Source organism: Sinohyriopsis cumingii, chromosome 17 (genome assembly GCF_028554795.1).
Source record: "Sinohyriopsis cumingii isolate HCF-2022 chromosome 17, ASM2855479v2, whole genome shotgun sequence".
NCBI classification, from domain to species: Eukaryota; Metazoa; Mollusca; class Bivalvia; order Unionida; family Unionidae; genus Sinohyriopsis; species Sinohyriopsis cumingii.
In genome coordinates, this window is record NC_142977.1 from 71,811,531 (window position 1) to 71,831,452 (window position 19,922).

The 19,922-nt window shown below is 35.4% G+C and overlaps 1 protein-coding gene and 1 pseudogene across 2 annotated transcripts in view; both read left to right on the forward strand.

The window, feature by feature from the left end:
* The window catches only part of LOC149779216 (uncharacterized), a 106,819-nt gene extending 88,305 nt beyond the window's left edge, over window positions 1-18,514 (forward strand). Inside the window, exons 15-18 of one of the 2 annotated variants that reach the window (XR_016415589.1) lie at window positions 485-1,404; window positions 4,135-4,421; window positions 12,005-16,206; window positions 16,246-18,514. Coding sequence is in view for 1 of the 2 variants with exons in the window: in XM_089939785.1 (XP_089795911.1) it covers window positions 485-1,404; window positions 4,135-4,421; window positions 12,005-12,229 (1,432 nt within the window). In the remaining variant the exon portion in view is untranslated. Of the gene's footprint in view, window positions 1-484; window positions 1,405-4,134; window positions 4,422-12,004 lie in introns of both variants that reach the window. The other variant, XM_089939785.1, reaches the window with a different exon arrangement.
* Window positions 7,695-10,005, forward strand: LOC149779217 (uncharacterized; annotated as a pseudogene).
* Window positions 18,515-19,922: the final 1,408 nt, after the last annotated feature.

A 19,922-nucleotide genomic window follows, 5' to 3' on the forward strand; every position in this document is an offset into this window, starting at 1 on the left:
AAAATAGCTAAAGAACTGCTGCACCTATTTGTATGCACTCTGATGTCATCATTATTTCATAGATGTAGATATGCCTTTTATGGGTTTTGTCTTGTAATCTTCATTTTGAATGGAGTTATGGCCCTTGACAAATAATAAAAAGTTATTGAAGAATTATAATTATTCCCATACCATACCTATCAAAAAATACTTTGCCACCATACAAAACCCTATTTATATAATAATAATAATAATAATAATAATAATAATAATAATAATAATAACAATAATAATGTTGACTTAAAACAGCACTAATCTTTAGAAGCTCTAACACTTTACAATATTAGACAACACCTAAAACATCTACAACAAGATTACAAATAACTTCTATTTTCCTAACCATCATTGAGATCTGTGTTTAATTTACATGGAGTTAAGTAGCCATTAATAATCCTATTTTACATGGAGTTATGTAGCCCTAACAATTCTTTGTTTTTTCTTTAAGTGCTGAACATTTGAAGATTGTGAAAGCAGAACATCCGGGCCATGAAGTAAACATGGAGGCAAGCATCAGAGAGGCTTTTGAAAATATGAACTCTACTATCAAAAAAGCACTTAAGGAGAACAATCAGAATCCAGACAAGGACATACTTCCAAATTCTCTCTTCATATTTTACTTCAGTGGTCATTGTTCTGAGGAAATGGGGCTGTACCTGGGAAATGCAGAAGAGACTCTAAAAGCCTCAATAAAAGGGATGGAAAATGAGACCCAAAGGGCCAGAACAAAGTTTATAATGGAGATGCTACATGAGAAACTTGGTGTAGACCATGTCCTTGTCATTCTGGATTGTTGCCATGCAAGGTCACAACATTTTGACAGGTATGAACTAAATGTTGATACCGTATCGATAAACAAGAGGAAAGAGACCAGCATTATGCAGTTGTCGTCATGTGACACAAGTGAAAAATCTGTTGTAAAGTCTGAAGGCAGTCTTTTTACCAACTTTTTGTGTCGAGGCCTTCAAGGTATTGACAGCGAAGAATTAGGAGCTGATACAATTATCTGCTGTGCTGAATGTGAAAAACAAAGGAAAAACAGAAAAGACATGAATATTGAACTGCCTTGTGTGAAGTATCATTATAATTGTGTCAGTGATCATGGTGTAACTTATACTTCCCTGAGAGATTTTATTGAAGGACATTTTGATCTCTTGAGAGCTGATAAGACTAGCGACTCAGGAACAATGACACCAGTCAGCAACGCTCAAGGGGAAAAGAAGTTCTTTATTGCATATTACAATCCAAACAAGTCTCACATTCCCATCCATCTGAAGGGGTCTAAAGCAACCCATATGTATTGCTTAAGCTCTCATCCAGAAACAATAGACAAGCTCAGAAAAGACATCATCAGTTATACACTATCAGGTAAAATTAACATCAAACTTTAGAGCCCAACCCCTCTTCCTGTTGGAGGAAATTTGTGTTACCTTGATCCATATGTCATTTGTTTTTTTGTATAACTGCCAATGCATAAAATGTTTAGCTCTGTTCTTTAACTCATAAAGAAAAAAACATAAATCAAGATTTAATGGGAAACAAACATTTGCACCACAAATAGCTAAATAATTTTAGTCTGACAACATTTTCTTAAGTATTTTGCAAGAGATATTGCCACATTTCAGTATGGCCTATTGGATAATATTTTTCAAGACCCATTTCCACTTCTACTTGATAACCAAACAGCTTGAATAGAATAAAGTTATGTGCCTAATATTTATGACATATCACTCCATATTTAGCTTGTTGGTTTAATTGTTCATTAGTTATCTTGTTGGTTTAATTGTTCCATAGTCAGCTTGTTGGTTGAATTGTTTAGTAGTTAGCTTGTTGGTTTAGTTGTTCCATAGTTAGCTTGTTGGTTTAATTGTTCCATATTTAGCTTGTTGGTTTAATTGTTCTGTAGTTAGCTTGTTGGTTTAATTGTTCTGTAGATAGCTTGTTGGTTTAATTGTTCAGTTGTTAGCTTGTTGGTTTAATTGTTCTGTAGTTAGCTTGTTGGTTTAATTGTTCATTAGTTAGCTTGTTGGTTTAATTGTTCTGTAGTTAGCTTGTTGGTTTAATTGTTCTGTTGTTAGCTTGTTCATTTAATTGTTCATTAGTTAGCTTGTTGGTTTAATTGTTCAGCAACATTAAGTACAATGTTTAATGAGATAGACACATTATCTATAGTATTTTGTTTTGTTTCATGTCAAAACGTTTCTTACTGCCTGTTAGTTAAGCTTGTTTGTTACATTCCTGGATACATTTCCTCTGTTAGAACATCTGAGTTTAATTTCCCCAGCCAAATCCTTCTTTACTATTTATTCCTAAAGTCTTTGTTATCATGTTCCTTTGTTACAACATCTAATTGGTTATAGCATTTGATTTTGTGGTCTGCCTAAGAAAATTAACTCAAATGTAATGTTTTCATAAACAGACACTTTGAAGCCAGATAAACAATGGGGAACCATTTGAATCACAACTCATTCGTAATCAATAAATTGCAAGTCTTGCAAAGGTGCCAGATAACAAAGGTGTCATAACCATGCTTCATTCATATTCAATACTTTAGAACCACAGTTTGCAGGAATTCAGTGCAATTATAGCATGAAAAGAAATGATTTTATTTTGTACTTTATTTTGACATAATAATTTTAAAATATTCCTGTAGCAAATATTCTTGATGGCTAAGTTGATTAATTAAATGTGTCATTAAGTTACTGAACAAAGACGTTTCACACAAAGGTCATGTTCATGTTTCACCAGATAGGAAAGTTTGCCCTAAAAATGGTTTTAAGATAACATGTACAGTATTCATACAGCTGTATGTTGTTGGAAAATTGTATCACCATTATATATGAGTTTTGACAGAAATCATGTCAGTATAAATTGTTTGTGACTTGTATATCTGACATCATGGACATGGACAAGTATATAAACGTTTTATTAAAATAAATTATGAATTTGGACATAATGTTTCTCATGTGTAAAGTTCTAAAAATTCCAGTTCCCTGTGAAATGTTATAAACTTTACTGCACCTAGTTTTTGTACGAGAAATCACTTTTCCTATATTTTTTAATGATGATAGCACATTATAGTGTTCTGTTAATCTCAGTCCAGTGTAAAATGTTACAAACAATCTTTACTGTACATAGTTTTTGTAAGAGAAATCACTACTAATATAGTTTTTGATGGTAGTGCACTGTAATGTTCTTACTAAAAATCCCCATCCCCTGTGAAATCTTATAAACAATCTTTACTGTACTTTGTTCTTCTAAGATAAATCACTTGTCATATAGCTTTTGATGATAGCTTACATATTATGTACCATATTTGTGTGTGTGTGTCTGTGTGTGTTATGTATTTTTAACTTAGCTTTAACAATTTTTCAGTCATATAGTGATGTCTAGTACTGGGGCATCATGCCGCAGACATGTATTATCATGTCCTACCCAGTCGCATTATCTTGACACCAGGCTAACCAGTCCTGACACTAATCTCATAATTGTTGAGAGGCAAGTGAGGCAGCTGCTAGTACCATTTTTCTGTTTTTGGTATGACTCAGCTGGGGTTCAAACCCGAAACTTCCTGCATCAGAGGCAGATGTTCTAACCACTTAGGCCAACAGAGTGTTCGTCAAGGTTTGTCAGCATTATTTATCTCTTTAATGAGGTTAGCACTGGTCAACAATTTAGTTACAATGCATTGGGAACAGATTTAATATCTCACAAGGAGTGAATGTGACACATGTAGGCATCTATACTGTCGTCATTCTTCTGTCAACTCGATGTGGACAAAAACCTTTATTTTAGTTCTTGTATAAAACATGCTCCCCTGACTGAAAAAAAAAAATTAGGTGAAAAAATGTACACTGTACACAGCAGAATATGGCAACATTTTTATGTGATCCATCCTAACAGAACATGGACACTGTGTGTTTCCATCAAGCGTTTTGTTTATAATAATGATAGTCATATGGATAAATGATTATCGAGACAAAATCAATATATCTTATGAGGTCTAGGTAATCAGTGTCATATTGTATTTAAGTTAAAGAAGCTGTTATAAAACAAAATGTATTAAAAAAAATCTTTTATAAATTTACCTTCTTCTAGGTACTGGAGACTTGTCTTGTGATGTGCTGACACTCCATAAAAGCTATGGCCAGGAGTCCTATCGTCTAATAGCCATTCATGTAATGTATGGAAAAGACAAGGATGAAGAGCTACCCAGTTTGGAGAGCATTGAAAAGGCTTGGTCATGTAGTCATGAACTTGTAGCATGCGTGCGGGAAGATGTGAAAAGACTGTCCCATGGTCCTGTTAAGCTCAACAATATCAACAAAAGCATGGTCACAAGTTCTCAAGCAAACTATGATTCAGAAATTTTAAAAATCAATGAGGTAAGATTTACTGTTGATGCACTCTTTAATTAACAAATTAGTACTTGAAACAAAACAAACAAAATTTATCCACTTAAAGCTGCTTTCTCTTATAAAATTTCATGCAACATGGCAGCAGCATGGCTTGATTCATGACTCTTCTCATGCAAGAATGAACACATTTTACAGCCATATCCCAAAGAAAATGTAGAATCAACCTTTATGTCAAGATGACATATAAATTGATATATCAATGAGCTGGGTACTTTAAAGGAGACTAGAAATCAAAATTTTCCTTTTACGTATGTAATTCTCTACAGATTTTAATTCGACTGCAATGTTTATAATTTAAATATCGTAAGCGGGTAGTGATTATATTGCGTGGAAGATACCACGATTCCGTAAATTGCCGAGTTTTTCCGAGTTTTGATGAGACGACAGATCACGTGGTACCGTGACGCTATACTAGCCAGTCCTCGAATACAAACATAAACATTGGCGAGCGAGGCAGACAGGAGACCAGATTTGGGTTGCACATTCAAAAGTTGAATCTGCAGTCTGATATAATAGTTTATGTACTGTACTGGTAAGTGCTAAAAGAAATTTGTTAGGCACAGGCCCCGGGCTGGTGACTTGAATAAACTAAAGCCCTGAATGAAATTCCACAAGCCCGGACAGTTCATACCTGTCAACTCTCAAGCCGGGAGAAAAACATCCCGATTTTGGGGGTATTTCCTCATCTACCTCCCGATCTCGTAATATCTCTCAATTTTGCGCAGCGAAGTCCCTATTATTACATTATGTCTGTCAATTTTCATTTGTCAGAAGGAAAAAAACCCAAACTCAAACCATTTTTAAATATAACGTATGCAATCCACACTCTAAACTGCCACACTGCAGACATCGTAGCGATATGACTGAAAAAATTGTTAAAGCTACGTTAAAAATTCAAATCACATGCACACACGTCTAAACCGGCACTGGACGAAATAATTAATATCATACAACAGTTTTTTTCTTCTTCAGTAAATAGAACGTGAAGATTAAACATTATTCAAGTAAATTTCAGATTTTTTAAACAACTACAACAGTACTATAGTATTAAAAAAAATTAAAAGAATAAAATTGTCACCAATTAGTTTAAATGAATGATCACTTTGAAATTTTCTCTGCAGACAAAATCGCATCTCCATTTCCGCCAAAGAAACTCGGCCAGTTAACACCTGACATTCCTCTACTGTATATGAAAAGTTTAATTATCATGATTAAGTTACAAGGAATAAAACAAAATATACCATGCAGTATATGTAGGCCTAAATAACTAATTCTGAATAAATATTTTATTCAGCAAACAGTGTTACATGCATTAAGACTTAAACCTAAGGAAATAAGGTGGGGCATAAAACGTGAGAAAAACAGTTGCCACAAGTACGGTAACTTGTGACTGCAGATTTGAACTGTTAAAATGAAGTCCATGGCATCGTAAGTAACAACAAAATAGGCATCGTCTATTTGGTAATCAATTGCTGGTGCTTACGCATACACACACTGTCGAACATGGTTTCTTTGAAGTATGTCCGAAGGGAAGTCCTTTTCACAAGATCAATGCAAGGATAAGGATTATGTTCATTAGTCACACCGGCTTTATCGTTTGCGTACTTAAATCAAAACTTTAGCTATTTTGCAATTTAGCCAGAACTGACCAGAATATGCAAAAGGGGCTTGTCATGGGGGAATAATAAGGCGTATCAGAGGGAGAAAAGGCACGTCAAATGGGCGGTCGCACATTGGGCCAAGGGGGGGGGGTCAATAGTCCTCCCTCCCCGTTCTATTGTCAGACAGTTAATGTGAAACTGTTACCTCTTTTTTTAATCGCTGCTTTTTAAACTGCAAAAGGAATAGTTTTATATCAGTTCCAATTATTACAGATTACCGTTTACGCATGCTACATGTATACAATGCATTTTTTTAAAAATTTTTAATTTTTATAAGATTACTGAAAATTGTGTTTTCTCGAAACACGACAGCTTTAGACTATTATTTTTAGCAAAGCTTCCATTTGATTAAAATCAAATCTAAATTTCACCTTGGACAGTGGTGATTTGATTTAGATTGTGCCGTTTTAAGGCATATATGACAACATCTTGAAAATACATTTACTCATTTCACCAGCAAAATCAAAGTTTCCTCAGGCAAACAATTTTTGTTTTGACAAGCCTGACGGGCACCTCACTTTGAATACAGGATGGGCCGGAACTAAAACCAGAAGGAGCCCAGGGTGTCGGGCTATCAGATTTTTTTTTAGCACTGCTGTTTTTAGATAAAAGATATGTGGATTGATTGTTGATTGTTGCATTTTGTGGTCACTTACTCGTCCTTCTGCCTATTTCGTAACTCGCACATTTAACACTTTTCCCAGGATTTAAAATGTCCAAAGGTATGTCTGGAACAGCGCCAACTTTTAGTCTAGGCCTAGCATTTACGTATCTTTGAGCTGCTATTTTTTCATGATCCCTCTCGTAACATTCCTTTGAGAAATGTAACGATCACATAGTGCTGTATGGTGTTGCTTTGAAATCAACTCGTTTGTAATAATGTACCCATTCTTTCATTATGCCTTTATCTTTCGGAAAAGATTTTTTTTTTATTTATGTCAACAGGCTTTTCTTAATGTTCTATTACACCCGTAAGCAACGCAAAACGGTATTGTCTTTTACTCTGGCAACTCCCACTTGGGCTGCTGGAGTCGCTACTATGACGTCACATCCCGAAAGTAACCGAATAGGTGCGGAAATTTTGCATACGAGGTCACGGAAATTCAGCTCCTAGAAGATAGGCCAATATTTAAATATTGGCATTACGGTCGCAGATGATACTTCAGAATAAGGTTTTCAGCTATAGTACTTTTATTATTATTCTATATTTCCATTGGTTTCTGGTCTCCTTTAATGTTGGGATCAGCCTGGCAAAGAGTTTACTTGAGCTCAGATCAGCCCAGAATATGTTGTAAGACTGGGATTAGCCTAGCACAGTATACTTATGCTGGGATCGGCCCAGATTACACTGTAATGCTGGAATCAGCCAGAATACACTGTAATGCTTGGATCAGCCCAGAATACACTTTAATGCTGGCATCAACCAGAATACACTGTAATGTTAGGATTAGCCCAGAATACACTATAATGTTAGGATCAGCCCAGAATACACATTAATGCTAGGATCAGCCAGCATACACTAATGCTAGGATCAGCCCGGAATACACTGTAATGCCAGGATCAGCCAGAATACACTATAATGGTGGAATCAGACAGAATAAACCTTAATGCTAGGATCAGCCCAGAATACACTTTAATTGTCAGATCAGTAGTGGGCTGATTTTGCTGCATGGACTATGTGACGTTTTTTAGATTAGCTTATGAATAGTGAGTCTTTTGGAAAGCCAAAGCCTCTCAGCTTTACGGCGGTCTCTTTTAGCAGTGCAAAGCTGGTCCCTAACACTGCTATACCATTGAAAACATTTATGAATTGATACTCTGCATTTGGTGGCTGGGGCATTTTTGTCGAGCAACGAACACAGGCAGTTATCGAGTTGCTCTGTTCTGCTGTAGGAGGTAGGCAAGTTGTTAGGTTCACTGTGAATCCTCAATTTTGTTAAAGTTGTGATTTAGTTTGCTCTTTTTAACCAACAGCTACATGTAGTGTATGATACAATCTCATGAACACATTTAGTATCCCAGTTTTTGCAGAATTATGGTACATATTACCAGTATTCACTTTATCTGAAAATGTGCATAAAGGCAAATCACTATGCTATTTGTTTATAAGAATTATTGCCTGTTTTTAGACCTGCAGCTGGATTTTAGGAATGCAACTATTGTAACAGTGTATGATCGATTGTTGTGAAACTGAATGGTCATAGGTGGATGAGTTAAAGATTCATATTTTGACTAACCATTACGATACTGTGTTAAGAAAGAATTATTGCCATTGGTTTACTTTTGTAAAGAAATAGTTACTGCCCTTGTTTTACTTTTGAAAGTCATACATGCCAAGTCTCCCGAATTGTCCGGGAGTCTTCTGATTTTCGACCCCATCTTTTGATCTACCGATTTGCCAAAAAGATCTCCCGGAAATAAAAAAACTGCCAAGCATAGGTATTTCTAGCTAAAACAACATTTAATACACTGTTCACGACTACAGTAATCCGTCAATTAAGTTATTACAATCGGAATATTTTTTGCCTTTTCCGTCAATTCGAGAAATAAAGCTCGGATGTAATTCGTTCCCATTGAGAACTATGTTCTGAACTACTTTTGTTCACATGGAGCAATATGGCAGTGGAAGGAGCCACATCAAAATCGGAATATCATCGGCCTTTCCTGTTTTACAGTACGTAGTGTGCTACGCCGGAGGCAAATTACCAAACACATAATAATCGATGTATATTCCTACAACTACTTCCAGGGTTATTTCAAAAATTCTGGTGCCATGTCTAAATGTCCGCTAATGGATTCGATGGAAAATATGCCTTCAAAAAAAAAGAAATATGTTTGCAAGTTCAACAGTGCTTGGATAGGCGAATTTAAATGTGTGAAGCGTAGTGAAAAGGGAGAAAGCTTTGCGTACTGCACAGCTTGCAACACACATTTAAACATTTCTAGTTGGAAAAAAATGATCTTACAAGGCACTTGAAAAGTATGCAGCACATTGCAAACAAGAAATCATCACATAATGTGCCTAAAGTAACACAAATGTTTGCACCAACATCAGTAGACAACGTCACTAAAGCAGAGGTTCTGTTTGCTAACTTTGTGGCAGAGCATAATTTACCATTCTTGGTTGCTGATCATTTTAGTGAGCTGTGTAAGGTTATGTTTCCTGACTCGAAAATTGCTCAGAAATTTCACTGCAAAAGAACTAAGGTAACAAACATTGTTAACAATGCACTGGGTCCATCGTATGACAATCAAGTAACTTTACTATGCAAGGAAAACCCTTTCTCAGTGATGATAGATGAGTCTAATGACAGTGGTGATGAAAGTGTGTAGCAATTCTTGTAAGGGTGTTTGACAGTGACATTCACAGAGTGACAACCAAATTCCTGGCTATGCCCATTTGCAATATTGGAATTGGTGAAAACCTTTTCAACTGTCTTCAAGAAGTCGTAAGAAACACACAGATTCCATGGAAGAACCTGGTAGGGTTTAGTAGTGACAATGCAAATGTAATGATTGGAAAGAAAAATTCCAGAGTTCGTGAACAGCAACCAAATATAATTGACCTTGGCTGTATCTGCCAGTTGGCCAGTACCTGTACACAGTATGGTTTGAAGAAATTAGCTGTCCCAGTTGAAGAACTTCTGGTCGACACCTACTATCACTTCACTTATAGTTCCAAGCATAGAGAGGTGTATAAAGAATTCCTAGAGTTTACCAACACTGAGGAGTACAAACTGGTCAAGCATTGTATCACAAGGTGGTTGTCACTCCAGAAATGCATTGCACGCTTCCTTCAACTGTGGCCAGTTCTTCAATCATATTTCCAAGGCTATGAAGATTCTGAGAAGACAGGGAGTAGAGTGAACAGATCTGTGGAGAACCTTTAAAACCCAGAGATGAAACTGGCATACCACTTTCTTCTATACTTCATGGAACCACTGAATGACTTTAACACCATGTTCCAGGCTGGTGATGCTATGGTGGGATACCTCCATGTGGAGATGGAACAAATTCTATGGAAATTCATGGGAAAGTTTGTGAAGACAAGTGTTATCACTGCATCAGCCAGCATTACGGAGGTCAACATTATGTCACCAGAAAACCAGCATGACAACTCTTTGTTAGCAGTGGGTATGGAAGCCAGACGTTTCATTCACAACACAGATGACATTTCTCCAACCCAGCTGAGCTCCTTTAGGAGTGTCAGGTCCTTCTATGAGGAAGTTACAGCAAAGATGTTAGCCAAGTTTCCATTTAATGACCAGACCCTGAAGGCCCTTGGTTACCTGAATCCTGAGAGGAGATTGGAGATTTCAGTAGAAGCTGTTCTTCAGCTGAGTGACAGACTGGTTACAGCAACTGGCAAACAGTGTCAACTTGAAGATGAGTTCAGGGACTTCCAGCTCTCCCCAGCCTCAGAACTGCGCAGTTTCACTCAGGGAGAAACACCGTTGGATGTCTTCTGGGTAGACATGAGCAGAGTTTCCACACCCTTGAAGAAACCCAGATTCCCAAATCTAGTGAAGCTCTCTATGGCAGCACTCAGCTTGCCACACAGTAATGCAGACCCTGAGCACTGTTTCAGCATGTTGAGAAAGATTCAGACAGACCACCATGGAAATTTATGTGGAAAAACTGTGCCGTCACTAATATCTTGTAAAGTGTGACTGTTTTGAGCTCAGACCTTCAAATGATTTGTGTATCGCTGCAAAAGGAGCTTCTCTACAAGACTGAAAGACAATCAACATATGTTGAAAAAAAACTAAGTTTGTTTGAGTGTTTGAGGTTCCAGTGTGTCATTATTTTTTTTAACCACAGTGATTCTTGTGAAGACTTCTAAATTATTTTTATTAAGAAAATAACATATAACAAAATTAATAAAGTTCAGTAACTATTATTCATTATAGTTATTTTACTTTGTTGTGGTACGATCTGCACTTTCGCACTTAAACTTATGAGAAAAATAGTCATTACACTAATCTCCCTGATTTGGACCCAATCTCCCTAATTTTGAACACAAATCTCCCTGATTTGGTTCCAGAAAACTTGGCATGTATGGAAAGTTAATACCTGGATGTTGCGTGTGACAGAATCTTTTGACTGCAACATTTTTTGCAGGTAGATGAATTCATTGATACTTGGTACATATCATGAACCAAGTGGTCTGAAGCGCTCTCCGTTATGGATCACTGCCATCTCACCTCTGTCTGCGTGGGTTCAAGTCTAGGATTCGGCTAATGTGGGTATGTGAGAAAGCTTGCCAGTAGCTTCTCATGGGTCGGTGGTTCTTCCCAGGGTATTCCCAGGTTCTTCCTCCACCATTAATACTGGCCGCCATGTATAGCCTATCGTGTGCTGAAATATGGCGTTAAACCCCACAACAGCAACAACATATCTTGAAAAAATTTACATTTAAACCAATCATAATATGTATGCTTGATAGCACCAGTTAGTGATTGACATTTGCACAATTGGTGATTGACCATGCCCAGTCAGAGGAAAATATACTGGGTCGTACCCATAATGCATTTATTTTGGAATTCGTGTGAGGTATACATTATACAATAGTTATGTAGCTCATTGTTCCCATGCAGAGTAATTTAATCTACAATAAAAATTTTAAAAAAAGAATCAAAATGAACCATAGTGGATAAAACATCAAACTCTTTGTGTTGAATGTGATTCCATTGAGGCAGAACTCAATTCAAATCCTCCTATAAGTCAAGCAGTTACTGATGGTACTTATTTGATGGAACAGCCATAAAATGATTTCAGCAAGTAAAATTATGAGAAACTGAGCAAATTTCCAGTAAATGAGCATAAATTATAAATTGATTATCAGTTGTTTGTTTTTTTTCTTCAGAAAGATCTGTTCTGTATTTTTAGGATTACATTGAAATAGCTGGTGGATCAGTCTTACAGGCAGAGAAGCTGCTTAGGGAAATAAAGCAGTCAGCATCTGGAGTGCATGAAGGTTTCCTGTCATTAATCCTGGAAGTCTTGAAGACAACACGAAGCATAAGAAATGAAAGTTTAATTTTGGAGAAGATAAAGAGGAATGTTCTCAGATTTCAATTATGTGATGACTTTGCTGTTCTGGACATTCAGTAGATGCAGAAACTGATGATGGAATTAGGCAGTCCTCATCTGAACACCTTGAAAATTCAAGATGCTAATTCAGGAGCCTTGAAGACAACACAAAGCATGCAAAATGACATGTTTAGTTTAATTGTTGGAGATGATAAAGGAAATTGTGCCATGGTTTTATTTATATAATGAGTTTTTAGTTTCAGAATTTCTATGGCATGCATGTGACTTATCTTTCAAGGGCCCCTCTTCCTCCAGTAGCTACGTGCCATATGGGGGTGGTAATTTTAGTTAGTGCATTAAAACGTTTAAAGGCAAGTAGATTTTATTTGGAGTAAGTGATTCTCTTGCCCTTGGCCTCTGTGTGCAAGTGAAATTTCTCTGGTCCGTAACAGTCTTTCCAGTGGTTCTAGTTTTTGTCAGACTTCCTTATACCTCTACTTTTTCCAAAATGACCATGCTTACCATCGCTACTGTTTTCATTTATATGTTGAAAGCCACACTTCAGCAGAATGAATTTAGATAATAATAATAATAATAGTAATAATAATAATAACAATAATAATAATTAATAATGTCTTTATTTAAAAAGAGTAACTCAGTTAAATACCACTAATGTCCCTTGAAGCTGTTTGTGACTGTTAGTCACTAAGGTCTCTGTGATGGGGAGTTGGGTACTTAAGAAAATAAAAGTATTTTGGACTACAGAGAACATTTCTGTGCAAGTCTGAGCAATCTTTTTTCATGTTTATAAAGGAGATTCAAGTAAAGGTTCAGTGTTTCCAGTAATTTACGTACTTTCCGTAGTATTTAGTTTAGGGCTATTCCATTTACACAAGCATATACCAGGTACATTTTTGTGGAAAATATATGCCAGAGTACTCTGATTTGCTTAAAGAATTTATATGAAAATGATAGAAAATACTATATTGCATTTGTGGATGACATCTTCCCATTGAAAGTGCTTTCCCTGGATCCAGTGCATGTTTCATTCGAACAGCCCTTATAAAATATTTCCCTATTTGTTTTTATAAAATTAGCCCTGCTTTGTCCCTATTTGTTTTTATAAAATTAGCCCTGCTTTGTCCCTATTTGGTTTTATAAAATTAGCCCTGCTTTGTCCCTATTTGGTTTTACAATCTTAGTCTTACTTAATCCTTACTTGTTTTTACAAAATTAGCACTGCTTCATCTCCACTTGCTTTTTACAGCCTTAGCCCTGCTTCATGCCCCCTTGTTTTTACAAACTTAGCCCTGCTTTATTCCTACTTGTTTTTTTACAAAGAGTTGTAACAAAGACTTTGCCAGGAACATTATTATCTTATCCAAAAAGATCAGTTTACTTTCGTAGAGAGAATGATTGTTGAAATAGTTACATCTGTGAGGAAACAAGATGTGTGTGTGTCTGTGTAATATTTTATGACTGCATGCAAGTAAATATTAGTGTTATCATATTTGCGGCCTATAAGACGATTTTGACCAGACAATGTTAGCTTCATCAAAATCAGATTGTATATGAATTGTCATCCTAATCGTTTTAACATATATGTAATTTTTTATATGGAAAAAGTTCTCCAATAAGAACAAACAATGTTGTGTAAAAAATATTTCATTTTGGGGAAGAGATCATGGATGAAAAAATATAGGACCCCACATTAAGAAGATTTTAAACAATTACATGATCATCAGTATTAAAAATTATTATACATCAGATGTAATTGCACTAAAGCAGCATTTACTAGTAATAGATGTTTGAATTTGATTACATATATGTGTATTAGAATTGACAAGTTAGAAGATAGATAGATATTCCATCACATTTTTCTTCAAATAAAAATTAAGAGTAAGAGAGAGAGAAGTGTCTTGACGATTATAATATGTATGGTTCTCCCTGATGACTGTGATCTTACTTATGTACAAGTGCAGTACTATATTTCATTATCAATTAATACCACTGGGTATGCAATTTCTTTTAGTTTTAGATACCACTTCCGTTGTCCAAGAACATGGCTTTGTAGCGGTATTTGCTTGCTAATTAAAAGCTGTAGTCAAGTTTACCATGCTAACACTTGTTTGAGGTCAAAATTATCAGACCTGATCAGATAAGTGAGGCAACCAATAGGGAAATGAGGCTACCCATAGGGTATTATCAAAATGGTGCCATATAATGAAAGGAAATACTGGTTACTCATGTAAATTTCTCAACCAGTGATAACTTTTGAACTTGCCGATAGACTATGGTATGTATTTTTATAGTTTATATTTACTGTTTAATTATGCGAGAGGTCGTGGGTTCGATCCCCGGCCGAGTCATACCAAAGACTTACAAAAATGGTACTAACAGCTGCCTCGCTTGGCACTCAGCATTAAGAGGTTAGTTTTAGGACTGGTTGGCCTGGTGTCAGAATAATGTGACTGGGTGGGACATCATGCTACATGTCTGCGGCATGATGCCCCAGTGCTAGACATCACTATAAACTGCCACATTGCAGACATTGTAGCGATATGACTGAAAAATTGTTAAAGCTACGTTAAAAATCAAAATCACATCACATCACATACTGTTTAATATATAAATCTTTCTTTGATAAAATCTTCAGCTAAACACGGGCAGTAAAGTATAAAAAAGCAACAAAATAAAGTAGGAAGAGCTGAAATCTCTCTCTCTGTCTCTCTCTCTTTTTTCTCATATTGGGCAATGATATTTTATTTTAGTCATGAAATGCAAGAAGAAAAGTACAGTGGAATACATATTGCTCTCTCTCTCTGTATCTCTCTTCAAAAACGAACTTGGGGAATGGCATTTTGGCATTAATGATGCAATTTCCTTATTGCTAGTAATTTGAGATAGCATACAGTGATACCTTTGATACCTTTAATAAAACTGAAACTGGAAGTTACTATAGTTTAATTCCACACAGCATCACAAATTTTATCCTATCTGTAACTCAATACATTTTCTAGTCAGTAAAACATTTAAAATACTTTGTGTGAAACAAATTAGGTACTTTTAGCTACATTTTATGATCCTTTCCTGAAAGGTTACAGAGTTACAGATAAGATAACATTTGCGATGCTGCATGGAACAAAGTGAAAAAGACAAAACTGTGCTATTGATTTAGCCTTATACTCTGTGGATAAAGGATGGAAAATTTGCTAATTCTAATTAAAATCTGCATCAACTTATTGGCTGGAAAATACAATATGAGTGCATGCAAGGAAATATCAATATCATATGAGTATTGTATTGGTATTATATGAGTAGTATAGTAGTATTTTATAAGTGCTTTCCAAGTAGATGGTATTGCTGTAATTGTTATGACTAGTCATCTGTTCTGCCTGTATTGTAACCATGGAGTTATTTGTGTACCTATATTGTAACCATGGGGTACTTTATGTATCTGTATTCTAACCATGGGGTATTTTGTCCACTAACTGTATTGCAAACAGGAATGCTTTGAGTATGTTTGTTTATTTTTTACATGTAATTTGTTTCATGTAACTTGTATGCCTGTTACTAATATACACCTTATAACTTGTATGTGTATTACCATGATACATCTTGTAACTTGTATTTGTGTTATTATCATACATCTTGTAGTTTTTATGCCTGTTACCATAATCTATATATGATACATCTTGTAATTTGTATGCCTGTTACCATAATATATATATATATCATACATCTTGTAATTTGTATGCCTGTTACCATAATCTATCTCATAACTTGAATGCCTTTTACCATCATAGATCTTATAGCTTGTATGCCTGTTACTGTCATCTTGCAGAGATGCTGCCAGGGTATTTGCTTGAATCGAGCAAAATTTTTATGAATTTGCACGTTTGGAGAGCAGTGATGTGTGAGAACTCCCTCAAATTAGTTTATTGACACACACATGTACTCCACATGGTATAAATTTTTTATTTAACTGTTGATCGTTAAAGTGCTTGTTGTGACATAAGTCACCTGACTGGAAGTATTGGTTGTCTGTCTTTTTTCAGGTATGGAACTGGAAGTGTTGGTTGTCTGTCTTTTTTCAGGTATGTAACTGGAAGTATTGGTTGTCTGTTTTTTTTTTTTTCAGGTATGTAACTATTTACACATCTGGGTTCTTCAGCTTGGCATGAATGGTTGTTAAACTAAATGATGGGCACATTGGATCCTGGAACAAACATTGTCATAGTTTGAACCTTGCATCAAGGAAGTTGTACAAATGCATGTTTGAAATACAAGCTATCTAGAAAACCCAAAATGGATAATTCCCAGATTGTTTCGTCCTCAGCTGATGATTTTATTTGGCAAATACTTGCTGATAATAGTGATGATGACAATGAGTTTTGAAAGTTATTAAGTATATCGGACTATGGGAACTGGGAAGCTGTTGATGGAGAAAACAGTGAGTGATTCTGAGCCAGAAAATGATGTTAGTATTACTTATTTTATGACAAAAATTGAAGGCATGCCCCACATTTATTAGTATTTTGAAATAAATACATAAAAGGCAGAATAATAAGCTTAGTCAAAATACAAAGAATTTAAAAGTAGATTGCAATTTTCGTGTCTTTGCTTAAACAGTTTAGCCCAGCAGGTGCTTGTGCTTCAGACCTATGTAGCCCGATTAGAGTTATGATAAATTTAATAAATAAAAATCAAAATAGGAAATGAAGAAGTAAAGATATTTATTTGATCAAAATACCTGCCTGAACAAGAGGACTCTGGCACTGATGGACTTAAAACCCTAATACAGTATTATAAAAAATGAGAAATTGGGCATAGTAGTCAGTAAAGCACTGATTTAGGAAAGTAAATGTTGGCAGAGCTTATATTAGTGGAAACTTTATTTTGGAGCAGATTCTGAAGTATCCAAAAAGATAATACCTGTGAACTCTGGAAGATTGTACATAACAGCCATCAAGAACAGATTCTCAACGTCTTCAAACTAGCTAAGCTAACTATGTATATGCTCTTTTAGACAGCAGACTGTGAGAGATAAGGAACAGATCAAACTGACAAATCAACAGATTTATGCTTATACAGAAAGATGTGACATCTTTAAAGGATTTTTATATCAGCCAGGCTGTAACAGAGTGGAGGAGGAAGAAAGGGAAATGGATATTTAAGTGTTAGGTAGATATTTAACTATGGCTGTTTCCTCCTCCAGTCTTTATTAACTATCCCCACTTATTCTGGTGACAAGAGGGGAGCTCCCCCATTAGATAAAATCCTGGCAGCATCTTAAAATTGGAAGTTTGATACCTTTTACCATCATACACATCTTGTTACTTGTACACTTGTTACTATCATATATCTTGTAAATTGTATACCTGTTGCTATCATCTTGTAATTTGTATACCTGTTACTGTCAGAACTTGTATGTCTGTTACTGTCATCTTTTAACTTGTATACTTGTTAATATCATACATCTTGCTACTTGTATGCCTGTTAGTGTCATCTTGTAATTTTTTGTATACCTGGTACTGTCAGATATTGTACCATGTATACCTGTTACTGTAATCTTGTAACTTGTATACCTGTTACTTGAATGCATGTTACTATATCTTGTAACATGTATGCCTGCTACTATCAGATCTTGTAACATGTAAATGACATTTTTGTTGCTGCTTTAATTCATAGATTGAGGAAGTGCCTTGTTGTTTATTGGATCTTTATATTCATGTATTGTAGCTTAAATGAAATCCATGAAAATTATTATGCCATGAAATTGATTGTCTCCTAATTCTCTAAGATTTGACACTTGTCATTTATATCAACTTTCTTACTAATTTTTTTTTAGATTCTATTTTACACGAGTGTGTAAAGCCATGTTGTGACTATTAAAATTTTGTTTTATTTAGCATGATATATACAAGATTATGAACTTTAATGAATATTTTGAAGGTTCTGAAAATTTTATAGGATGATTAGTACCATTTTCATTTACCTGTTATTTTAATACATATAAAGTATTACATGCTCGGCACTGAAGTTCAGTCCTGATCTCTGAAATGGATTTTCCAATTGATGCATTGTTTGTCATATTTTGCTCAATAATGTCTCATATTTGTATGTTCTTGTTTAACATGAACATATTTGTAGTGCATAAAGTTCTGGCCCAAGGCCTGAGTAAAAGGTAAATATATATGTGAAGAAGGCTGTATGATAGATTTGTGCGAGTCTGTTTTGGTGTATATACTAGAGAAGTTCAGGATATCTTATCATTAATCAGTTGTCTAAAGACAAAAGGTAAGAATCTGAAACTTCATCCTTTCAGTGGAACATATTGTGCTATTAAACTATCCATCTCAATTAGTTGGTTTTCCTTTCCTGAATGATAATGTCAGTTCTCCATCATCTAATGTTTCACATACCTCGACCAAATTTCCATCATCTAATGTTTCACATACCTGGACCAAATTTCTATCATCTAATGTTTTACATACTGAACCAAATTTCCATCATCTAATGTTTCACATACCTGGACCATATTTCCATCATCTAATGTTTCACATACCTGGACCAAATTTCTATCATCTAATGTTTTACATACCTGAACCAAATTTCCATCATCTAATGTTTCACATACCTGGACCATATTTCCATTATCTAATGTTTCACATACCTGGACCAAATTTTGTGCTTTGTTAGCGGTAGGGGGTAAAGAAAAAGCTATTGTGATAAAGAGGTTCAAGGTCACTGACTAAATGAAGAAATATAGTTTACACACAATAACACAAATCTGTCAAATTTTGTGTCCATATTGCACTTTAGGGTAAGGAAAGAAAAAGTATCAATTTTGGGGTAATAAAATGAGACCATCATCACTGGGTGAAAGATGAAAAATGGTTGATGTAAAAAGCTGTTGTTGACCATGTACCTACATCAAATTTTGTGGATGACTTGAACACTGGCTACAAAGTCATCTGATTATGTCAAGGGTTAACACATTAACCCCTAGCGACGACTTTACGGGGCAGGAGGTAGTAGCCTACTGCCGACCTCTGTAGCGTCATGGTCATGCAAGATACACTAAAGTGGGTGGTATTATAGAAAGGTAGACAGATGTAGCTCTACAATGATACCAAACAATCTGGAATATCTAGTTGTACTACAAAATACAGAAAGAAAAACCTCATTTTTTGGACCCGACTTTTTTTTACGCAAAATTCGCCCGTGGTCGGAATCCCATTTTGTGTCTGGATTTTAGACTTTTTGGTCTCAGATATAAGGCAAACCGGTATGAACTGCAAACAGACAGATGAGCCTTTGCAAAAAGTAGGATAAGATGGGCATTTGGAATAAAGAGTGGTCTCCATACAAAAATAATGGCTCCGTTTAGCAAAAAAAAAAAAAAAAGCCAACTTTTACCCTTCTGCTCGTGCACGAGTCAAATAGCCAACAAAAATTGATGTTTCTAACACAACTAGGCAGTATGTTATTGAAAGATGACCAGGGATTTGGTGTTTTCGAGTCTATTCAGAAATAGCTTTCAAAATGTGTTTCCTACTTGATTTTCAGGCAAAAATGGCAAAAAGCTCCAGGGGTTAATGTGTTATGGTCATTGTTTGGATAATAACTTTAAATCTTGACCCATGTTTCTGGAGGGCTTACATATAATGTACCGAAGAGGCCTACTGATTTTAGGGTCAAAATTTCAGTCATTATAGTTCAAAGAAAAATGAAAGAATAATTTTTGTTCTAGTAAGTTCCATGCCCAAAC